This window comes from Macaca nemestrina, chromosome 1, assembly GCF_043159975.1.
Source record: "Macaca nemestrina isolate mMacNem1 chromosome 1, mMacNem.hap1, whole genome shotgun sequence".
Classification (NCBI taxonomy): domain Eukaryota; kingdom Metazoa; phylum Chordata; class Mammalia; order Primates; family Cercopithecidae; genus Macaca; species Macaca nemestrina.
Window position 1 is genome coordinate 12972539 of NC_092125.1, and position 22761 is coordinate 12995299.

The 22761-nt window shown below is 41.1% G+C and overlaps 1 protein-coding gene across 1 annotated transcript in view; it reads right to left on the reverse strand.

The window, feature by feature from the left end:
- LOC105474782 (G protein-coupled receptor 137B) overlaps positions 1-22761 on the reverse strand; it is a 70985-nt gene that overhangs the window by 6230 nt on the left and 41994 nt on the right. Inside the window, exon 5 of the mRNA XM_071073930.1 lies at positions 20515-20643. Within this exon, the coding sequence (XP_070930031.1) occupies positions 20515-20643 (129 nt within the window). The remainder of the gene's footprint in view (positions 1-20514; positions 20644-22761) is intronic.

A 22761-nucleotide genomic window follows, 5' to 3' on the forward strand; every position in this document is an offset into this window, starting at 1 on the left:
GGCAGGGAATGGATCCCAGATTTGCATCTGGATCTAGATTCTGTTCATCTATTCTATTTACATATAAATACTTTGAAGGGAAGATGGTGGATAGGAGACAGGGCTTACATGCAGCTCCCACTTGGACAGACAGAACAGTGTGTGGAGAGTCACACCATGGACTTCTGCTCCAGGAACCACCACAGGAGCATACCAGGAAAAGTGAAAGAATTCACAGACACTTGGAAAGAAGCGGCAGGTCACTGCAAACTCTGAAAGACAGGTGAAAAACTCTGGTGCTCTCTTGAAAGCGCCACCTCCTGGCTGGAGGCCAACCAACTCAGGACATTACAACTCATGACAGATCCCCTGCTCCAAGGAAGGAAAAAACAACAGCTAATTCTACTGCCTCCAGCATCTTGGCTAAACAGTGGTCCTGAGTCTGTCCATGGTGGCAACTTCATTGCTAGCATAAAGCATTTAAGAAAGTCAGCACACTAAACATACTTACAACCAGGACTCTCACAGAGTCTACTTCAATCCCCTGCCACCTCCAGCAAAGCAGGTGCTGGTATCTACAGCTGGGAGACCTGAAGATGAATTGCATCACAGGACTCTTTGCAGACATTCCCCAGCACCAGTCCAAAGCCTGGTGGCCCTGCTGGGTGACTAGACCAAGAAGAGCAGTAACAATCACTGCAGTCTGGCTCATAGGAAGCCCCGTCACTAGGAGAAGGGGAAGCACCCCACATCAAGGGACCACCCTGTGGGACAAAAGAATCTGACCAGCAGCTTTGAGTTCTAGATTTTTCCAGTGAAACAGTCTACCCAAATGAGAAGGAATCAGAAAAGCAGTTCTGGTAATATGACAAAACAAGGTTCTATAACACCCCCCAAGGCCCACTCTAGCTCTCCAGCAATGGATCCAAACCAAGAAGAAATACCTGAATTGCCAGATAAATAATTCAGAGGGTTGATTATTAACCTACTCAAGGAGATACAAGAGAAAGGTAAAAACCAACTTAAATCAATTTTTTAATACAGATATTGATGAAAATGTCTCCAGAGAAATAGATAAAATAAAAAACAATCACAACTTCTGGAAATGAAAGACACACTTGGAGAATAAAAAATTCACTGGAAAGTTTCAACAACAGAATCAAGTAGAAAAGAAAGGACTTCAGAACTTGAAGACAAGGCTTTTGAATTTACCCAATCAACAAAGACAAAGAATTTACAAAATGAACACAGCCTCCCAAGAAATTTGTGATGATGTTAAATGGCCAAACATAATAATTGATGTTCCTGAGGATGAAGAGAAATCTAAAAGTTCGGGAAACATATTTGAGGGAATAATCAAGGAAAACTTCCCTGACCTCACTAGAGATCTAGACATCCAAATATAAGAAGCTCAAAGAACACCTGGGAAAATAATTTCAAAAAGATAATCAGGCACAGTCATCAGGTTATCTAAAGGCAAAGGAAAGAATCTTAAGAGCTGTTTAACAGCAGATTTCTCAGCAGAAACCCCACAAGCCAGAAGGGATTGGGGTCCTATCTTTAGCCTCTTCAAACAAAATAATTGTTAGCCAAGAATTTTGTATCCAGCAAAACTAAGCTTCGTAAATGAAGAAAAAGATACAAAGTCTTTAGACAACAAAATGCTGAGAATTTGCCACTATCAAGCCAGCGCTACAAGAAATGCTAAAAGTAGTTCTAATTCTTGAAACAAAACTTCAAAATACACCAAAAGAGAACCTCCTTAAGCATAAATCTCACCAGGCCTATAAAACAATGAAAAAGAAAAAAGTATCAGGCAACAAGTGGCATGATGAATAAAACAGTCTCACATCTCAATACTAATGTTGAGTGTAAATGGCCTAAATGCTCCACTTAAAAGATACAAAATGGGAGAATAGATAAAAATCCACCAATCAAGTATCTGCTGTCTTCAAGAGACTCAACTAATGCATAAGGACTCACATAAACTTAAGGTAAAGAGGTGGAAAAAGATATTCCACGCAAATGAAAACAAAAAGCGGGAGTAGCTATTCTTTTATCAGACAAAATAGACTTTAAAGCATCAACAGTTAAGACAAAGAGAGACATTATATATTAATAAAAGGATCAGTCCAACAGGAAAATATCACAATCCTAAATATATATACACCTAATATGGGAGCCCCCAAATTTATAAAACAATTATTATTAGACATTAAGAAATGAGATAGATTGCAACACAATAGTGGGGTACTTCAGTACTCCACTGACAGCACTAGACAAGCCATCAACACAGAAAGTTAACAAAGAAACAAGACTTAAATTATACCCTAGAACAAATGGATTTAACAGTTACTTACAGAACATTCTACCCAACAACTGCAGAATATACATTCTTTTCATTGGCACATAGAACATTGTCTGAGATAGACCATATGATAGGCCATGAAATGAATCTAAATAAATTTAAGAAAATTGAGATTATATCAAATACTCTCTCAGACCACAGTGGAATAAAATTGGAGATTAACTCCAAAAGGAACCCTCAAAACTATATAAATGCATGGAAATTAAATAATCTGCTCCTGAATGATCCTGGGGTCAACAATGAAATCAAGATGGAAATTAAATTCTTAGAACTGAATGACAATAATGACACAACTTACCAAAACCTCTGAGGCACAGCAAAAGTGGGGCTGAGAGGAAAGTTCACAGCATTAAATGCCTACATCAAAAAAGTCTGGAAGAGCACAAATAGAAAATCTAAGGTCACACCTCAAGGAATTAGAGAAACAAGAACAAACAAACCCAAATCCAGCAGAAGAAAAGAAATAACAAAGATCAGAGTAGAACTAAACGAAATTGAAACAAAAAGGCAATACAAAAGATAAATGAAACAAAAAGCTGACTCTTTGAAAAGATAAACAAAGTCGATAGACCATCAGTGAGATTAACCGAGAGAAGATCCAAATAAGCTCAATTAGAAACAAAATGGGAGATATTACAACCAATACCACAGACATACAAAAGATCATTCAAGGTTACTATGAACACCTTTACACAAACTAGAAAATCAAAATATACAACCCTTCTAGATAAATCAGGAAGAAACAGAAACCGAACAGACCAGCAACAACTAGCAAGATCAAAACACCAATAAAAACATTTCCAACAACAAAAAAAGTCCAAGACCAGGTGGATTCACAGCTAATTTCTATCAGATATTCAAAGAAGAATTGGTACCAATCTTACTGAAACTGTTCCAAAAGATAGTGAAAGAGGGAATCCTCCCTAAATCATTCTATGAAACCAGTATCATCCTAATAACAAAACCAGAAAAGGACATAACAAAACTACAGACCAATATCCCTGATGAACATAGATGTAAAAATCCTCAACAAAATGCTAATAGCTAACTGAATCCAACAGCATATCAAAAAGATAATCCCCCATGATCAAGTGAGTTTCATAACAGGGATGCAGGGATGGTTTAACCTACGTGAGTCAATAAATGGGCTATATCACATAAACAGAATTAAAAACAAAAATCAAATGATTACCTCAATGGATGCAGAAAAAGCATTTGAAAAAAATCCAGCATCTCTTTAGGACTAAAGCCCTCAGTAAAACTGGCATAGAAGGGACATACATCAAGGTAATAAAAGCCATCTATGACAAACCCCACAGCCAACATTATTCTGAATCAGGAAAAGTTGAAAGCATTCCACCTGAGAAATGGAACAAGACAAGGATGCCCTCTTTCACCACTTCTATTCAACATAGCACTGGAAGTCCTTAGCCAGAGCAATCAGACAACAGAAAGAGAGGGCATCCAAACCAGTAAAAAGTAAGTCAAACTGTCACTGTTACCAATGATATGATCGTATACCTAGAAAACCCTAAAGACTTATCCTAAAAGCTCCTAAAACGGATCACCAACAATGACCAAGGTGAGAATCAAATAAGGAACTCAACCCCTTTCACAACAGCTGCAAGAGCAAACTACTTAGGAATATACCTAACCAAGGAGGTGAAAGCTCTCTACAAGGAAAACTACAAAACACTGCTAAAATAAATCATAGATGACACAAACAAATGGAAACACATCCTCCATGCTCATAGATGGGCAGAATCAATACTGTGAAAGGGACCATACTGCCAAAAGCAATCTACAAATTCAATGCAATTCCCATCAAGATACCATCATCAGGCTGGATGCAGTGGCTCACACCTGTAATCCCAACACTTTGGGAGACCAGGCAGGTAGATCACTTGAGGTCAGTAGTTCAGGACCAGCCTGGACAACATGGCGAAACCCTGTCTCTACTAAAAAATACAAAAGTTAGCCAGGTGTGGTAGTGCATACCTGTAATCACAGCTACTTTGGAGGCTGAGGCACAAGAATTACTTGAACCTGGGAGGCAGAGATTGCAGTGAGCCAGTATCACACCACTGCTCTACAGCCGGGTGACAGAGCAAGACTCTGTCTCAAAAAACCAAAAAGGTCATCATTCTTCACAGAAATAGAAAAAAATTCTAAAATTCATATGGAACCAAGAAAGGCCCTGCATAGCCAAAGCAAGACGAAGCAAAAAGAACAAATCCAGAGGTATCACATTACCCAGCTTCCAACTATACTACAAGGCAATAGTTACCAAAACAGCATGGTACTGGTATAAGAATAGGAAGGCGGGGCCAGGCTCAGTGGCTCATGCCTGTAATCCCAGCACTTTGGGAGGCTGAGGCAGGTGGATCACTTGAGGTCAGGAGTTTAAGATCAGCCTGGTCAACATGGTGAAACCTCATCTCTACTAAAAATACAACAATTAGCTGGGCATGGTGGCGGGTGCCTGTAATCCCAGCTACTCAGGAGGCTGAGGCAGGAGAATCACTTGAACCTGGGAGGTGGAGGTTGCAATGAGCTGGGATTACGCCACGGCACTCCAGCCTAGGTGACAGAGTGAGGCAGGTAGACCGATGGAAACGAATAGAGAACCCAGAAATAAAGCCAAATATTTACAGACAACTGATCTTCAACAACACAAATAAAAACATAAAGTGGGGAAAGGATACCCTGTTCAACAAATGGTGCTGGGATAATTGGCAAGCCACATGTAGAACAATGAAGCTGGATCCTCATCTCTCACTGTATACAAAAATCAACTCAAGATGGATCAAAGACTTAAATCTAAGGCCTGAAACCATAAAAATTCTAGAAGATAGCATGAGAAAAACTCTTCTAGACATTGTCTTAGGCAAAGAGATCATGACCAAGAATCCAAAAGCAAATACAACAAAAACAAAGATTAAATAAATACATGGAACCTAATTAAAAAGTCTTCTGTACAGCAAAGGAAATAATCAGCATAGTAAACAGACAAGTCATAGAGTAGGAGAAAATATTCTCAGACTATGCATCCAACAAAGGACTAACATCCAAAATCTTCAAGGAACTCAAACATATCAGCAAGAAAAAAAAAAAAAACTAATCCCATCCAAAAGTGGGCTAAGGACATGAATAGACAATTCTCAAAAGAAGATATCCAGGCCGGGCGCGGTGGCTCAAGCCTGTAATCCCAGCACTTTGGGAGGCCGAGAAGGGCGGATCACGAGGTCAGGAGATCGAAACCATCCTGGCTAACATGGTGAAACCCCGTCTCTACTAAAAAAATACAAAAAACTAGCCGGGCGAGGTGGCGGGCGCTTGTAGTCCCAGCTACTCAGGAGGCTGAGGCAGGAGAATGGCATAAACCCGGGAGGCGGAGCATGCAGTGAGCTGAGATCCGGCCACTGCACTCTAGCCTGGGCGACAGAGCAAGACTCCGTCTCAAAAAAAAAAAAAAAAAAAAAAAGAAGATATCCAAATGGCCAAGAAACATGAAAAAATCCTCAACATCACTAATTATCAGGGGGATGGAAACCAAAACCACAATGAGATGCCACCTTACTCCTGCAAGAATGACCATAATTCAAAAATCAAAAAATAACAGATGTGGGCATGGATGTAGTAAAAAAAGAACACTTTTATACTGCTGGTGGGAATGTAAACTGGAAAACAGTATGGAGATTCCTTAAAGAACTAAAAGTGGAACTACCATTTGATCCAGCAATCCCACTTACTAGGTATCTACCCAGAGGTAAAGGAATCATATATGAAAAAGACACTTGCGCAGGCATGTTTATAGCCGCACAATCCACAATTCCAAAAATACAAAAATATGGAAGCAGCCTAAATGCCCATCAACCAACTAGTGGATAAAGAAAAATGGTGTGTGTGTGTGTGTATACACACACACCATGGAATACTACTCAGCCATAAAAAGGAATGAAATAGCATCCACAGCAACCTGGATGGAGTTGGAGACCATTATTCTAAGTGAAATAATTCTCAGGAATGGAAAACCAAACATCATATGTTCTCACTTATAAGCAGGAGCTGAGCTATGAGGACACAAAGGGCTAAGAGTGATATAATGGACTTGGGGACCTGGGGGAAGGATGGAAGGGGGCGAGGGATAAAAGACTACGCATTGGGTTCAGTGTACAATGCTAAGGTGCTGGGTGCACCAAAATCTCAGTAGTCACCATTAAACAACTTTTCCATGTGACCAAACACCACCTATTCCCCAAAAACTTTTTAAATTAAGATTAAAATTTTAAAAAAAATAATTCTTGGCCAGGCACAGTGCCTCACGCCTGTAATCCCAGCACTCTGGGAGGCTGAGGCAGGTGGATGACTTGAGGTCAGGAGTTCGAGACCAGCCTGGCCAACACGGTGAAACCCCATCTCTACTAAAAATACAAAAATTATCTGGGTGTGGTAGCTCATGTCTTAGTCCCAGCTACTCAGGAGGCTGACACAGGAGAATCACTTGAACCCAGAAAGTGGAGATTGCAATGAGCCAAGATCACGCTACTGTACTCCAGCCTGGGCAACAAAGCAAAACTCCATCTCAAAAATAAAAATAAAAATAAATGAATTCATGAGCAATACCCTACAAGGACAGGCAACCAAAGCAAAATGGAAAAATAGGATTGTATCAAGTTAAAAGCTTTTGCACAGTAACAGAAACAACAAAGTCGAGACAACCTACAGAATGGGAGAAAATATTTGCAAACTACCCATCTGACAAGGGATTAATAACCAGAATATATAGGAAAAGGTGTAGTAATCAAAATTAAAAATGGGCAAAAGATTTGAACAGACATTTCTCAAAAGATGACATACAGCAAAAAACAGGCATATGAAAAACTGTATCACTGATCATCAGAGAAATGCAAATCAAAACTACAGTGAGATATTACCACACCGCAGTTAAAATGGCTTATGTCTAAAAGGCAGTAACAAATGCTGGCAAGGATGTGGAGAAAAGGGAACCCTTGAACACTGTTGGCAGGAATGTATATTAGTACAACCACTATGGAGAACAGTTTGGCAGTTCCTCAAAAAAACTAAACATTGAGCTACCACATGATCCAGCAATCCCACTGCTGGTGTCTACCCAAAAGAAGGGAAATCAGTATATTGAAGAGATATCTGCGCTCCCATGTTTGCTGCAGCACTGTTCACAATAGCTAAGCTTCGGAAGCAACCTAAGTATTCATCAACAGATGAATGAAGAAAATGTGGAACAGATACAGAATGGAGTACTATTCAGCCATAAAAAAGAATGAAATCCAGTAATTTGGAACAACATGGACGAACTGGAGATGATTATGTTAAGTGAAATAAGCCAGACACAGAAAGACAAACATCACATGTTCTCACTTATTTGTGGGATCTAAACTCAAACAATTGAACTCACGGACACAGAGAGGAGAAGGATGGTTGCCAGAGGCTGGGAAGGGTAGCGGCATGGGATAGAGAGGATGGTTAATGGGTTAAAAAAAAAATTTGAATGAATGAATAGGACTTACTGTTTGATAGCACTAACAACAAGGTGACTATAGTCAATAATAACTGTACATTTTAAAATAGTATGATTGGATTATTTATAACACAAAGGATAAATGCTTGGGGTGGAGACACCAGTCTCCATGATGTGATTATTTCACATTGCATGCCTGTATCAAAACATCTCATGTACTCCATAAATATACACACACACCTATTATGTACCCACAAAAATTTTTTTAAAAGCTAGGTGATGCCCAAATTAGCCAATAAAGTAGATAGTTCAATTTGGATATAAATCATGAAGGCATTCATGACAATGGTGAAATCATTTGGGGGGGATTTCTCATCCCATTTCCATTTCCTGCCTCTATAATCATTTCATCCTGTTTCTGCCCCCAAACTGAGTTTACTTCTCAAAAAATTTCAATGACTGGTCTCAGGTACACCCTAGAGGTCACTGCCAGTTTTCAAGATCACAGCTGCCCTAGGATGACTGTTGGGGTTTGAAAAGCCTTTTCTGCCGGCAGCTTCTAAAAAGTAAAGTTGTCTTTGTCAGGAAAGATTTTAAATAAACAAGATCAGAACTAGATTATATGGCACACCAAATCAGGCATATGTTTTGACATCCTTGTACTTATCATCAGTGATCTATTTAAAAGTTAATAGAACATGAACAGAGGTGGCCACAGGATGGCTATCTAAATGTGAATTCCTGCTTTGCTAAGATTAATGTAGCCAAACATAAGGAGCAAAGTGGAACTAACACAAGGTGGATTGCCTTAAAATTTACTATTTTTAATAGTTTAAGAATACCTATGAGCCACGTGCAAAAGAATGAAGTTGGATCCTTATCTCACACCATATACAAAAAATAACTCAAAATGGATTAGAAACCAAATGTAAGAACAAAAACTACAAAACTCTTAGAAGAAAATATAGGGGCAAGTTTTCAGGGGCAAATACAGATGCTTCTCAAATTGTGATGAGGTTACATTCTGATAAAATCATCATAAGTTGAAAATAAATAAAAAATACACACCATAGAGTATTGGTTTTTGACCCCTATGATCGTATGGCTGACTGAGAGCTGTGCCTCACTGCCCTATACATCTTGAGAGATTATCATAACCCATATTGTTAGCCCAGGAAAATACTTAAATATTCAAAATTTCAATTATAGTTTCTACTGAATATGTCCTGCTTTCACACCATCTGTAAAGTTGAAAAATTGTAAGTTGAACTGTTGTAAATCAGGGACCATCGGTATAGGATGTGGCAAAGGGTTCTTGGGTATGACACCAGAACACAAGCAACAAAAGATAAATACAGTGGACAAAATTAGAAGCTTTTGTGCTTCAAAGAATACCAATCAAGAAAGTGAAAAGACAGCTACAGAATGAGAGAAAATATGTGCAAATCATATACCTGACAAGGGACTTAGAGTATATTTAAAACATATAAAGAACTAGGCCGGGCGCGGTGGCTCAAGCCTGTAATCCCAGCACTTTGGGAGGCCGAGGCGGGTGGATCACGAGGTCAGGAGATCGAGACTATCCTGGCTAACATGGTGAAACCCCGTCTCTACTAAAAATACAAAAAAAAACTAGCCGGGCGTGGTGGCGGGCGCCTGTAGTCTCAGCTACTTGGGAGGCTGAGGCGGGAGAATGGCGTGAACCCGGGAGGCGGAGCTTGCAGTGAGCCGAGATCCGGCCACTGCCCTCCAGCCTGGGCTACAGAGCGAGACTCCGTCTCAAAAAAAAAAAAAAAAAAAAAAAAAAAAAAAAAAAAAAGAACTCTTACAACTCAATAATAAAAAGACAGCCCAGTTTAAAAGTGGACAAAGGATGTGAATAGACATTTCTCCAAAGAAGATAAGCAAATGACCACTAAGCACACAAAGAGATCCTCGACTAACTTAGTCAACAGAGAAATACACATCAGAAGCCAAAAGGAGATATCATTTAATACCCATTAGGATATCTAGAATCAAAAAGTCAGATTACAAGTGCTAGGAGCGTGGAGGAATCAGAACCTTCATACACTGCTGGTGAGAATGTAAAACGGTGCTGCCTTTGTGGAAAATAGTCTGGCAGTTTTTCAGAAAGTGACACTCAGAAATACCCAATGACTCGGCAATTCCACTCCTAAGAATATACCCAAGAGAAATGAAAACGTATGTTCACACAGAAACTTGTACACAAATGTTTACAACAGCCTTATTCATCATAGCCAAATGGTGGAAATGACCCAAATATCTACTCATATCCACAAGTGGTTTCCTTAAATGTGTCCTTTTTGTCATTTCAAGCTTCTTGATGTGGGTCGTCAAGAAGCTTGAAATTATAGTCCAGGCACAGTGGCTCACACCTGTAATCCCAGCACTCACACCTGTAATCCCAGCACTTCCCAGAACTCCCAGGAGTTCAAGACCAGCCTGGCCAACATAATGAAACCCCATCTCTACTAAAAAATACAAAAATTAGCCAGGCGTGGTGGCGGGTGCCTGTAATCCCAGCTATTTGGGAGTCTGAGGCAGAAGAATCACTTGAACCTCTGCCTGGGAGGCAGAGGTTGCAGTGAGCCGAGATCACCCCACTCTACTCCAGCCTGGGTGACAGAGCCAGACTGTATCCAAAAAAAGAAAAACTTGAAATGAAACGATAAAAAGAAGGAAAACTTAAAATTCCTTAAAACCAGTGATGTCATACAGGAATAAAAACATATCACCTATTAGATGGCCGAATAGAAACAGCTCCAGTCTGCAGCTCCCAGCAAGATCGACGCAAAGGCGGGTGATTACTGCATCTCCAACTGAGGTACCTGGTTCTTCTCACTGGGACTGGTTGGACGGTGGGTGCAGCTCACAAACGGCAAGCCAAAGCAGGGTAGGGTGTTGCCTCAACCAGGAAGCGCAAGAGGTCGGGGTATTTTCCCCCCTACCCAAGGGAAGCCGTGAGGGACTGCGCCTGAGAAACCGTGCACACTGCAGCCCAGATACTGCGCTTTTCCCATGGTCTTCACAACCTGCAGACCAGGAGATGCCCTCCAGTGCCTACCCCACCAGGGCCCTGGGTTTCAAGCACAAAACTGGGCAGCCATTTAGACAGACACTGAACTAGTTGCAGGAGGTTTTTTTTGGTTTTGCTTTTGTTTTTTCCTCCATACCCCAGTGGCATCTGGAACACCAGCGAGACAGAACCGTTCTCTCCCCTGGAAAGGGGGCTGAAGCCAGGGAGCCAGGTAGTCTCGCTCGGCAGGTCCTACGTCCATGGAGCCCAGCAAACTAAGATCCACTGGTTTGAAATTCTCGCTGCCAGCACAGCAGCAGTCTGAGGTTGACCTGGGACGCTCGAGCTTGGTATGGGGAGGGGTGTCAGCCATTACTGAGGCTTGAGTCGGCGGTTTTACCCTCACAGTATAAACAAAGCCTCTGGAAAGTTCGAACTGGGCAGAGCCCACACCAGCTCAGCAAGGCCACTCTGGCCAGACTGCTAGATTTCTCCTCTCTGGGCAGGGCATCTCTGAAAAAAAGGCAGCAGCCCCAGTCAGGGACTTATAGATAAAACCCCCATCTCCCTGGGACAGAACACCTTGGGGAAGGGGCAGGTGTGGGCGCAGCGTCAGCAGACTTAAATGTCCCTGCCTGATGGCTCTGAAGAGAGAAGGAGATCTCCCAGCACTGCGTTCAAGCTCTGCTAAGGGTAAGACTGCCTCCTTAAGTGGGCTGATGACCACCATGTATCCTGACTGAGAGATACCTCCCAGTAGGGGCTGACAGACACCTCATACAGGAGAGCTCTGGCTGGCATCTGGCAGGTGCCCCCCTGGGACAAAGCTTCTCAGAGGAAAGAACAGGCAGCAATCTTTGCTGTTCTGCAACCTCTGCTGGTGATACCCAGGCAAACAGGGTCTGGAGTGGACCTCCAGCAGACTTGCAGCAGAGGGACCTGACCGTTAGAAGGAAAACTAACATCAGAAAGGAAGATCATGTCCACTCAGAGACCCATCCGAAGGTCACCAACATCAAAGACCAAAGGTAGATAAATCCACAAAGATGGGGAGAAATCAGTGCAAAAAGGCTGAAAATTCCAAAAACCAGAATGCTGCTTCTCCTCCAAAGGATCACAACTCACCAACAAGGGAGCAAAACTGGACGGAGAATGAATTTGATGAATTGACAGAAGTAGGCTTCAGAAGGTGGGTAATAACAAACTCCTCCGAGCTAAGGAAGCATGTTCTAACCCAATGCAAGGACGCTAAGAACCTTGAAAAAAGGTTAGATGAACTGCTAACTACAATAACGAGTTTAGAGAAGAATATAAATAACCTGATGGAGCTGAAAAACACAGCACAAGAACTTCATGAACCATACACAAGTATCAAGAGCTGAATTGATCAAGTGGAAGAAAGGATATGAGACTGAAGATCAACTTAATGAAATCAAGTGAAAAGACAAGATTAGAGAAAAAAGAATAAAAAGGAATGAACAAAGTCTCTAAGAAATACGGAACTATGTGAAAAGACCAAATCTACATTTGATTGGTGTACCTGAACATGATGTGGAGAATGGAACCAAGTTGGAAAACACTCTTCAGGATATTATCCAGGAGAATTTCTCCAACCTAGCAAGACAGGCCAACATTTAAATTCAGGATATACAGAGAACACCTCAAAGATACTCCTCGAGAAGAGCAACCCCAAGATACATAATCATCAGATTCACCAAGGTTTAAACAAAGGAAAAAATGTTAAGGGCAGCCAGAGAGAAAGGTTGGGTTACTCACAAAGGGAAGCCTATCAGACTAACAGCAGATCTCTCGGCAGAAACCCTACAAGCCAGAAGAGAGTGGGGGCCAATATTCAACATTCTTAAAGAAAAGAATTTTCAACTCAGAATTTCATATCCAGCCAAACTAAGCTTCATAAGTAAAGGAGAAATAAAATCCATTACAGACAAGCAAATGCTGAGAGATTTTGTCACCACCAGGCCTGCCTTACAAGAGCTCCTGAAGGAAGCACTAAATATGGAAAGGAACAACCGGTACCAGCCACTGCAAAAACATACCAAATTGTAAAGACCATTGACACTATGAAGAAACTGCATCAACTAACGGGCAAAATAACCAGCTAGCATCATAATGTCAGGATCAAATTCACACATAACAATATTAACCTTAAACGTAAATGGACTAAACGCCCCAATTAAAACACACAAACTGGCACACTGGATAAAGAGTTAAGACCCATCAGTATGCTGTATTCAGGAGACCCATCTCACGTGAAAAGACACACATAGGCTCAAACTAAAGGGATGGAGGAATACTTACCAAGCAAATGGAAAGAAAAAAAAAGCAAGCAGGAATTTCAATCCTAATCTCTGATAAAATAGACTTTAAACCAACAAAGATCAAAAGAGACAAAGAAGGCTGTTACATAATGGTAAAGGGATCAATGCAACAAGAAGAGCTAACTATCCTAAATATATATGCACCAATACAGGAGCACCCAGATTCATAAAGCAAGTTCTTAGAGACCTACAAAGACACTTAGACTCCCACACAACAATAGTGGGAGGCTTTAACACCCCACTGTCAATATTAGACAGATCAACGAGACAGAAAATTAAGGATATTCAGGACTTGAACTCAACTCTAGACCAAGTGGACCTAATAGACATCTACAGAACTCTCTACCCCAAATTAACAGTATATACATTCTTCTCAGCACCTCATCTCATTTATTCTAAAATTGACCACATAATTGGAAGTAAAACACTCCTCAGCAAATGCAAAAGAATGGAAATCATAACAGTCTTTCAGACCACAGTGCAATCAAATTGGAACTCAGGATTAAGAAACTCACTCAAGGGCCAGGTGTGGTGGCTCACGCCTGTAATCCCAGCACTTTGGGAGGCTGAGGCGGGCGGATCACGAGGTCAGGAGATCAAGACCATCCTGGCTAACACGGTGAAACCCCGTCTCTAATAAAAATACAAAAAATTAGCCAGGCGTGGTGGTGGGCATCTGTAGTCCCAGCTACTCGGGAGGCTGAGGCAGGAGAATGGCGTGAACCCGGAAGGCAGAGGTTGCAGTGAGCCGAGATCGCACGACTGCACTCCAGCCTGGGCAACAGAGCGAGACTCCGCCTCAAGAAAAAAAAACACACAAAAAAAGAAACGCACTCAAAACCGCACAACTACATGGAAACTGAACAACCCTCTCCCGAATGACTACTGGGTAAATAACAAAATTAAGGCAGAAATAAAGATCTTATTTGAAACCAGTGAGAAAAAGACACAATATACCAGAATCTCTGGGACACACTTAAAGCAGTGTGTAGAGGGAAATTTATAGCACAAAATGCCCACAAAAGAAAGCAGGAAAGATCTAAAATTGACACCCTAACATCACAATTAAAACAACTAGAGAAGCAAGAGCAAACACATTCAAAAGCTAGCAGAAGAAATAGATCAGAGCAGAGCTGAAGGAGATTGAGACATGAAAAACCCAGGAGCTGGGTTTTTTGAAAAGATCAACAAAATAGACCACTAGCCAGACTAATAAGGAAGAAAAGAGGGAAGAATCAAATAGACACAATAAAAAATGATATAGGGGATATCACTACTGATATATCACTACTGATCCCACAGAAATACCAACTACTATCAAAGAATACTATAAACACATCTACGCAAATAAACTAGAAAATCAAGAAGAAATGGATAAATTCCTGGACACATATACCCTCCCAAGTCTAAACCAGGAAGAAGTCGAATCCCTGAATAGACCAATAACAAGTTCTGAAATTGAGGCAGTAATTAATAACCTACCAACCTAAAAAAGTCCAGGACCAGAAAGATTCACAGCCGAATTCCACCAGAGATACAAAAAGGAGTTGGTACCGTTCCTTCTGAAACCATTCTAAATAACAGAAAAAGAGGGAATCCTCCCTAACTCATTTTAATGAGGCCAGCATCACCCTGATACCAAAACCTGGCAGAGACACAACAACAAAAAAAGAAAGTTTCAGACCAATATCCCTGATGAGCATCGATGTGAAAATCCTCAATAAAATACTGGCAAACATAATCTAGCAGCACATCAAAAAGCTTATCCACCACGATCAAGTCAGCTTCATATCTGGGATGCAAGGTTGGTTCAACATATATAAATCAACAAACATAATCCATCACATAAACAGAACCAATGACAAAAGCCACATGATTAACTCAATAGATGCAGACCTTCAGCAAAATTCAGCACCCCTTCATGCTAAAAACTCCATAAACTAGGTATCGATGGAACATATCTTAAAATAATATCTATTTATGACAAACCCACAGCCAATATCATACTGAATGGGCAAAAACTGGAAGCATTCCCTTTGAAAACTGGCACAAGGATGCCCTCTCTTGCCACTCCTATTCAACATAGTATTAGAAGTTCTGGCCAGGGCAATCAGGCAAGAGAAAGAAATAAAGGGTATTCAAATAGGAAAAGAGGGAGTCAAATTGTCTCTGTTTGCAGATGACATGATCATATATTTAGAAAACCCCATTGTCTCAGCCCAAAATCTCCTTAAGCTGATAAGCAACTTCAGCAAAGTCTCAGGATACAAAATCAATGTGCAAAAATCACAAGCATTCCTACATACCAATAACAGACAAACAGCCAAATCATGAGTGAACTCCCATTCACAATTGCTACTAAAATAATAAAACACCTAGAAATACAACTTACAAGGGATGTGAAGGACCTCTTCAAGAAGAACTACAAACCACTGCTCAAGGAAATTGGAGGACACAAACAAATGGAAAAACATTCCATGCTCCTGGATAGGAAGAATCAATGTGAAAATGGCCATACTGCCCAAAGTAATTTATAGATTCAATGCTATTCCCATCAAGCTACCATTGACTTTTTTTTTTTTTTTTTTTTTTTTGAGACGGAGTCTCGCTGTGTCTCCCAGGCTGGAGTGCAGTGGCGTGATCTCGGCTCACTGCAAGCTCCGCCTCCCGGGTTTACGCCATTCTCCCGCCTCAGCCTCCCAAGTAGCTGAGACTACAGGCGCCCGCCACCACGCCCGGCTAGTTTTTTGTATTTTTAGTAGAGACGGGGTTTCACCATGTTAGCCAGGATAGTCTCGATCTCCTGACCTCGTGATCCACCCGCCTCGGCCTCCCAAAGTGCTGGGATTACAGGCTTGAGCCACCGCGCCCGGCCGACTTTCTTAACAGAATTGGAAAAAACTACCTTGAACTTCATATGGAACCAAAAAAGACCCTGCATAGCCAAGACAATACTAAGCAAAAAGAACAAAGCCGGAGGCATCACACTACCTGACTTCAAACTATACTACAAGGCTACAGTAACCAAAATAGCATGGTACTGGTACCAAAACAGATATATAGACCAATGGAACAGAACAAAAGCCTCAGAAATAACACCACACATCTACAACCATCTGATCTTTGACAAACCTGACACAAACAAGCAATGGGGAAAGGATTCCCTATTTAATAATTGGTGTTGGGAAAACTGGGTAGCCATATGCAAAAAACTGAAACTGAACCCCTTCCTTACACCTTATACAAAAATTAACTCAGGATGGTTTAAAGAGTTAAACATAAGACCTAAAACCATAAAAATCCTAGAAGAAAACCTAGGCAATACTATTCAGGACATAGGCATGGGCAAAGACTTCATTCTAAAACACCAAAAGCAATGGCAACAAAAGCCAAAATTGACAAACGGGATCTAATTAAATTAAAGAGTTTCTGCACAGCAAAAGAAACTATTATTAGAGTGAACAGGCAGCCTACAGAATGGGAGAAAATTTTTGCAATCTATCCACCTGACAAAGGGCTAATATCCAGAATCTACAAAGAACTTAAATTTACAAGAAAAAAACAACCCCATCAAAAAGTGGGCAAAGGATATGAACAGACACTTCTCAAAAGAAGACATTTATGCAGCCAACAAACATGAAAAAATGTTCATCACTGGTCATTAGAGAAATGCAAATCAAAACCACAATGAGATACCATCACACCAGTTAGAATGGCGATCCAACAGATACTGGAGAGGACATGGAGAAACAGGAATGCTTTTACACTGTTGGTGGTAGTGTAAATTAGTTCAACCACTGTGGAAGACAGTGTGGTGATTCCTCAAGGATCTAGAACTAGAAATACCATTTGACCCAGCAATCCCATTACTGGGTATATACACAAAGGAATCTAAATCATTCTACTATAAAGACACATGCACATGCATGTTTACTGCAGCACTGTTCACAATAGCAAAGACTTGGAACCAACCCAAATGTCCATCAATAATAGACTGGATAAAGAACATGTGGCACATATACACCATGGAGTACTATGCAAGCATAAAAAGGGATAAGTTCATGTCCTTTGCAGGGCCATGGATGAAGCTGGAAACCATCATTCTCAGCAAGTTAACACAAGAACAGAAAACCAAACACTGCGTGTTCTCACTAATAAGTGGGAATTGAACAATGAGAACACATGGACACAGGGAGGGGAACATCACACACCAGGACCTGTCATGGGGTGGGGAGCTAGGGGAGGGAGAGCATTAAGAGAAATACCTAATGTAGGTGACGGGTTGATGGGTGCAGCAAACCACCACAGCACATGTATACCTATGTAACAAAACTACACATTCTGCACATGTACCCCAGAACTTAAAGTATAAAAAAAAAAAAAACCCAGTGATGTCCATCAATGGATGAATGAGTAAGCACAATGTGGTCTATCCATACAATGAAATATTTATTTGGCAATAAAAAGGAATTAAGTACAAATATATGTTACAACGTAGATGAATCCTGAAAAGCATTCTGCTAAGTGAAAGAAGCCAGTCACAAAAACCCACATGCTATATGATTGCATTCATATGAAAGTCGAGACTAGGGAAATCTGTAGACACAAGAGATTATAGTGGCTTATGCCCAGGGGTAGGTCAGGGACAGAAAGGAAATGGGGAATGACAGATGATAGCATGGGGTTTCCTTCTGAGATGATGAAAGTGTTCTAAAATTGGCTGTGGTGATGGCTGCACATATGTGAATATCCCGCAAACCACTGAATTATACACATGAAATGGGTGAATTATATAAGTGAGTTACATCTCAATAAAGCTGTTTTTAAAAGAAAAAAAAGGCCGGGTGCGGTGGCTCAAGCCTGTAATCCCAGCACTTTGGGAGGCCGAGACGGGCGGATCACGAGGTCAGGAGATCGAGACCATCCTGGCTAACACGGTGAAACCCCGTCTCTACTAAAAATACAAAAAACTAGCCGGGCGAGGTGGCGGGCGCCTGTAGTCCCAGCTACTCAGGAGGCTGAGGCAGGAGAATGGCGCAAACCCGGGAGGCGGAGCTTGCAGTGAGCTGAGATCCGGCCACTGCACTCCAGCCCGGGCTACAGAGCAAGACTCCGTCTCAAAAAAAAAAAAAAACAGCCAGGAGTTTGAGACCAGCCTGGGCAACACGGCTCATGAAAGTAATCCCAGCTACATGTGAGACTGAAGCAAGAGAATTGCTCAAGCCCAGGAGGTCAAGGCTGAGGTGAGCTGTGACTGTGCCACTGCACTCCAGCCTAGGTGACAGAGCAGGACCCCTGTCTCAAAAAAGAAAAGGACAAGGACAGAGATTCTCAAACTTTACAGTTCATTCAGACCACTTGGAGTGCTTATTAAAAATGTACATTCCCAGAACCTACCGCAGAGATTCTGATCTGGGTCTCCAACACGACCTAAGAATGTTTACACCAAGCGCCCTGACGGATTCTGAGACGGATGGTAAAGAGCCACACTTTAACTATCTCCTTACCTAGACCCTGAAGTTTAGCTCTAATGATGCCAAGTTTAGAGACCCGTTTGCACCAAATGAATTATGGATACAAATGTTAGATGACATTTTTAAAAAATGCCCCACCTGCAGTGTATTCCTTTAAAGTTGATGGGTATGAGTTAAGTTATAGATTTCCTCACAAAAGAATATTAGACTTTTTTCCTATGTAATTACAGAAGTCATAGATAGGACTATTAGGTCATATATATTAAGAATATAATTTCTTCTCAAAACCTTATGATGCCAGAGAAGGCTACAGCATAGCACAGGGATTAAAACCATGGACTCACATGGGCACGGTGGCCTACGCCTGTAATCCCAGCACTTTGGGAGGCCGAGGCAGGTGGATCACCTGAGGTCAGGAGTTCGAGACCAGCGTGGCCAACTAGTAAAACCCTGTCTCTACTAAAAATACAAAAATTAGCTGGGTATCGTGGCGGGCACCTGTAGTCCCAGCTACTTGGGAAGCTGAGGCAGGAGAATCGCTTGAACCCGGGAGGCAGAGGTTGCAGTGAGCCGAGATCATGCCACTACACTCCAGCTTGGGCAACAGAGCGAGACTTCATCTCAAAAAAACACACACACAAAACAAAACAAAACAAAACCACCACCATTGACTCTGGAACCAGACTGCTTGATTTGAAGCCTGGCTATGTCTCTGGCTTCCAACAACAAGATAAAACACAGGTCAGTCATCTGGGTATGAAATAAGAATTGTGAATTATTGGAGGACGTTACTCATCTATGCCTTCCTCACCACCTGCTCTTTGCTCACATTGCCCCAAATCCACTCACTGTATTTTTTCTAGGGTTTCATAGATCAGTAAGTCAAAAAGCTACCACTAGTTTGTGTGGTTGGAATAATTTACAGAACAAGGCTCCCAGGTGGTTTCTCACGCCACTTGGTTTTGCATTTTCTGTCCTGTCCGCATAAAGACATTTATATAAAGTTGATTGAACAGAAATGTGACCAAACTAGGGGAGCAGCTTTAGCATTCCTTGCAATAATGTTTCTTATTGCCCTATCCTCCCATTCCCTAGTCACCATCCAGCATACTATTTCTTATGAGTATTTTCTATTTCCTATTTCTATTTCTCTATTCTCTAGTTTCCTTTGCTATTAGAAAAGCTTCTATATTTGGTGTGTAGCAAGTCCAAGTCTCAAATACTAGTGAGGCAATGTTGCATTAAAAAAATAGGCCGGGTGCGGGGTGGCTCAAGCCTGTAATCCCAGCACTTTGGGAGGCCGAGACAGGCGGATCACGAGGTCAGGAGATAGAGACCATCCTGGCTAACATGGTGAAACCCCGTCTCTACTAAAAAATACAAAAAATTAGCCGGGCGAGGTGGCGGGCACCTGTAGTCCCAGCTACTTGGGAGGCTGAGGCAGGAGAATGGCGTAAACCCGGGAGGCGGAGCTTGCAGTGAGCTGAGATCCAGTCACTGCACTCCAGCCTGGGCGACACAGTGAGACTCCGTCTCAAAAAAAAAAAAAAAAAAGGTTAATCACTTTCCCCAGGCCTTAAGATGCAACTTGCAATACTTTCATTTCTTTTGTAAAATAAAACTAAGCTGAAAAACATTTTCCCTCAAAAAATAAGGGAAATGAATGTCTCAATAAAATACTCCAGGAAACTTTTCATACCACCACAGAACGGAATAGGCCCTCTTCTCTAGGGAAAAGTGAAGAAAAAGTTCTAATTGCAAGTTTCATGATCACAGTCAGGAGATATTTTCTTACAAATATAAAATGGCTTACTTACAAGGTCCTTTGTAGGATTTCTAACTCGGAAGAAATAAACTACTAAGGTGGTAGGTAAGAGTTCCCAAACAAATAGCACCACTCCAAATAATACGTATCCAGCATCCCCCAGCTGATTCTTCAAATCTGCCTGTTAGAAAGACAGAGGGAGAGTCATTAGACCAAGGCAAGAGGAAATCAATTTGATTCCTTCTAACATGAACAGAGAATAATTCTAATACTATAGTACAATTCATCCCCCTATATTTTACAATGTACTATAGAATATACTATGTTAATATTTCTATTTAAAGTATTAAAATATAGTATAGTACATTCTCCTAAAATATGCACATTGAAACCAGATAATAGTAATGGTCTAGACCTCAGACAGGGATTATTTAAACCATATGGGATAAATGATTATCTTCTTCAAAATATTCAGACAGAAACTTCTAACCTAGGATGTTTTAATACTTCATGCCCCCAAAACTCTTAAGTCCAAATTCACACTCTCACTTAAATCTAAGCTGATTTTCTTCAACAATTGAATAGTGAGAAGGTTATGCTGCCTCCTCCTAAATTCTTGAGAGCAGCATATAACTATTATCCCTTAGTCCATCCCTAGGATAAAGAGGTCAACTCTCAAACTTTTCTTCACATAAACCATATCCTGTTGTTTACCCTTTAAAACCTACTGTAGGCTAGCTTGTCTAGAAAAACAATCATCAGAGCCTAAGGTATGCGGCTCAGTGAGATGGCCAGAGAGCTTGGTGGAGCAGTGTTCTCTCTTCAGAACAGACAGAAGGTTCGTGAGGAAACTGCACAGTTGGGTTTGGGCAACCATATCAGAAAAGCCATTGTTTCAAAGAAAGAATGTACCTGAAAAGGGCCAAAACACCTACACTTAACTGTTTTGCCTTCTCTGTAACATCATCCTTAAAGCATGGTGACCAAAACTACTCAGGCTACTTTCAGAAAAATCACCCTCCTACTTCCTCTACATCACATCTCAATCATGTGTTCTTTTTTGATTCCGCACAAATAAGGTATACAACTGTGGTCATTTGTTTGCTTGCTCCTAGATTATTTTGGTGGCAACACACATCTAGATAACCATAAATATCCCATAAAAATAGAAGAATTTTAAAGACTGTCATATTTTAAATCTATTGCAATTATAAATTTTTTTATTTATATATATAGTTTGTTTGTTTGTCTGGAGACAGGGTCTTGCTCATCACCCAGGCTAGAGTGCAGTGGTGTGATCACAACTCACCTCAGCCTTTAGCTCCTGGGCTCAGGTGATCCTCCCAAGCAGCTAGGACTACAGGTGTGCACCAACATGCCTGGCTAATTTTTTAATTTTAATTTTTTATTTTTTGTAGAGATGAGGTCTCAAACTTCTGGCCTCAAGTGATCCTCCCAAATGCCAGGATTACAGACCACTGCACCCACCTATAAATTTTTTTGTTGCTTGCTTGTGAAAGCAAGATTAGGAAAGTACAGAAATAAAGAATGGCTACTCCTCCATATACAGAATTTATAGGCAGAGCACCCATGCATTCTTAATTGAAAGAAAAACTGAAGTAATTTTGTTAAAACCCAATCTTTGTTGTTTAATGGATACAGAGTTTCAGTTTAGGAAGATGAGAAAATTCTAGAGATGGATGGTGATGATGGCTGCACAACACTGAATGTACTTAATGCCAGTGAACTGTACACTTAAAAATGGTTAAAATCGGGCCAGGCAACGGTGGCTCATGCCTGTAATCCCAGCACTTTGGGAGGCCGAGGTGGGCGGATCATGAGGTCAGGAGTTCAAGACCAGCCTGGCCAATACGGTGAAAGACCATCTCCGCTAAAAATACAAAAAAAATTAGCCGGGTGTGGTGGCACTCGCCTGTATTCCCAGCTACTCAGGAGGCTGAGGCAGAAGAATCGTTTGAACCCGGGAAGTGCAGGTTGCAGTAAGCTGAGATTGTGCTGCTGCACTCCAGCCTGGTGACAGAGAGACTCCGTCTCAAAAAAAAAAAAAAAAAAAAAAAAGGTTAAAATAGCAAATATTAAAATGTTATGTATATTTTACTACAATACAAAATCAAATCCTTTGTGTATTATGCTTGTCTCTAATTAATCATTGTTTAAAGTTTAGATTTTCATATACTTGATTTCCTCAAAATAGTGCACACCCTTAGCAGTGCCTTGCCCCGCTTTCTGCCATCCTGTGTTTGTCGTATTGGTTTGGGTTCAGAGGTGTGGTTTTAAT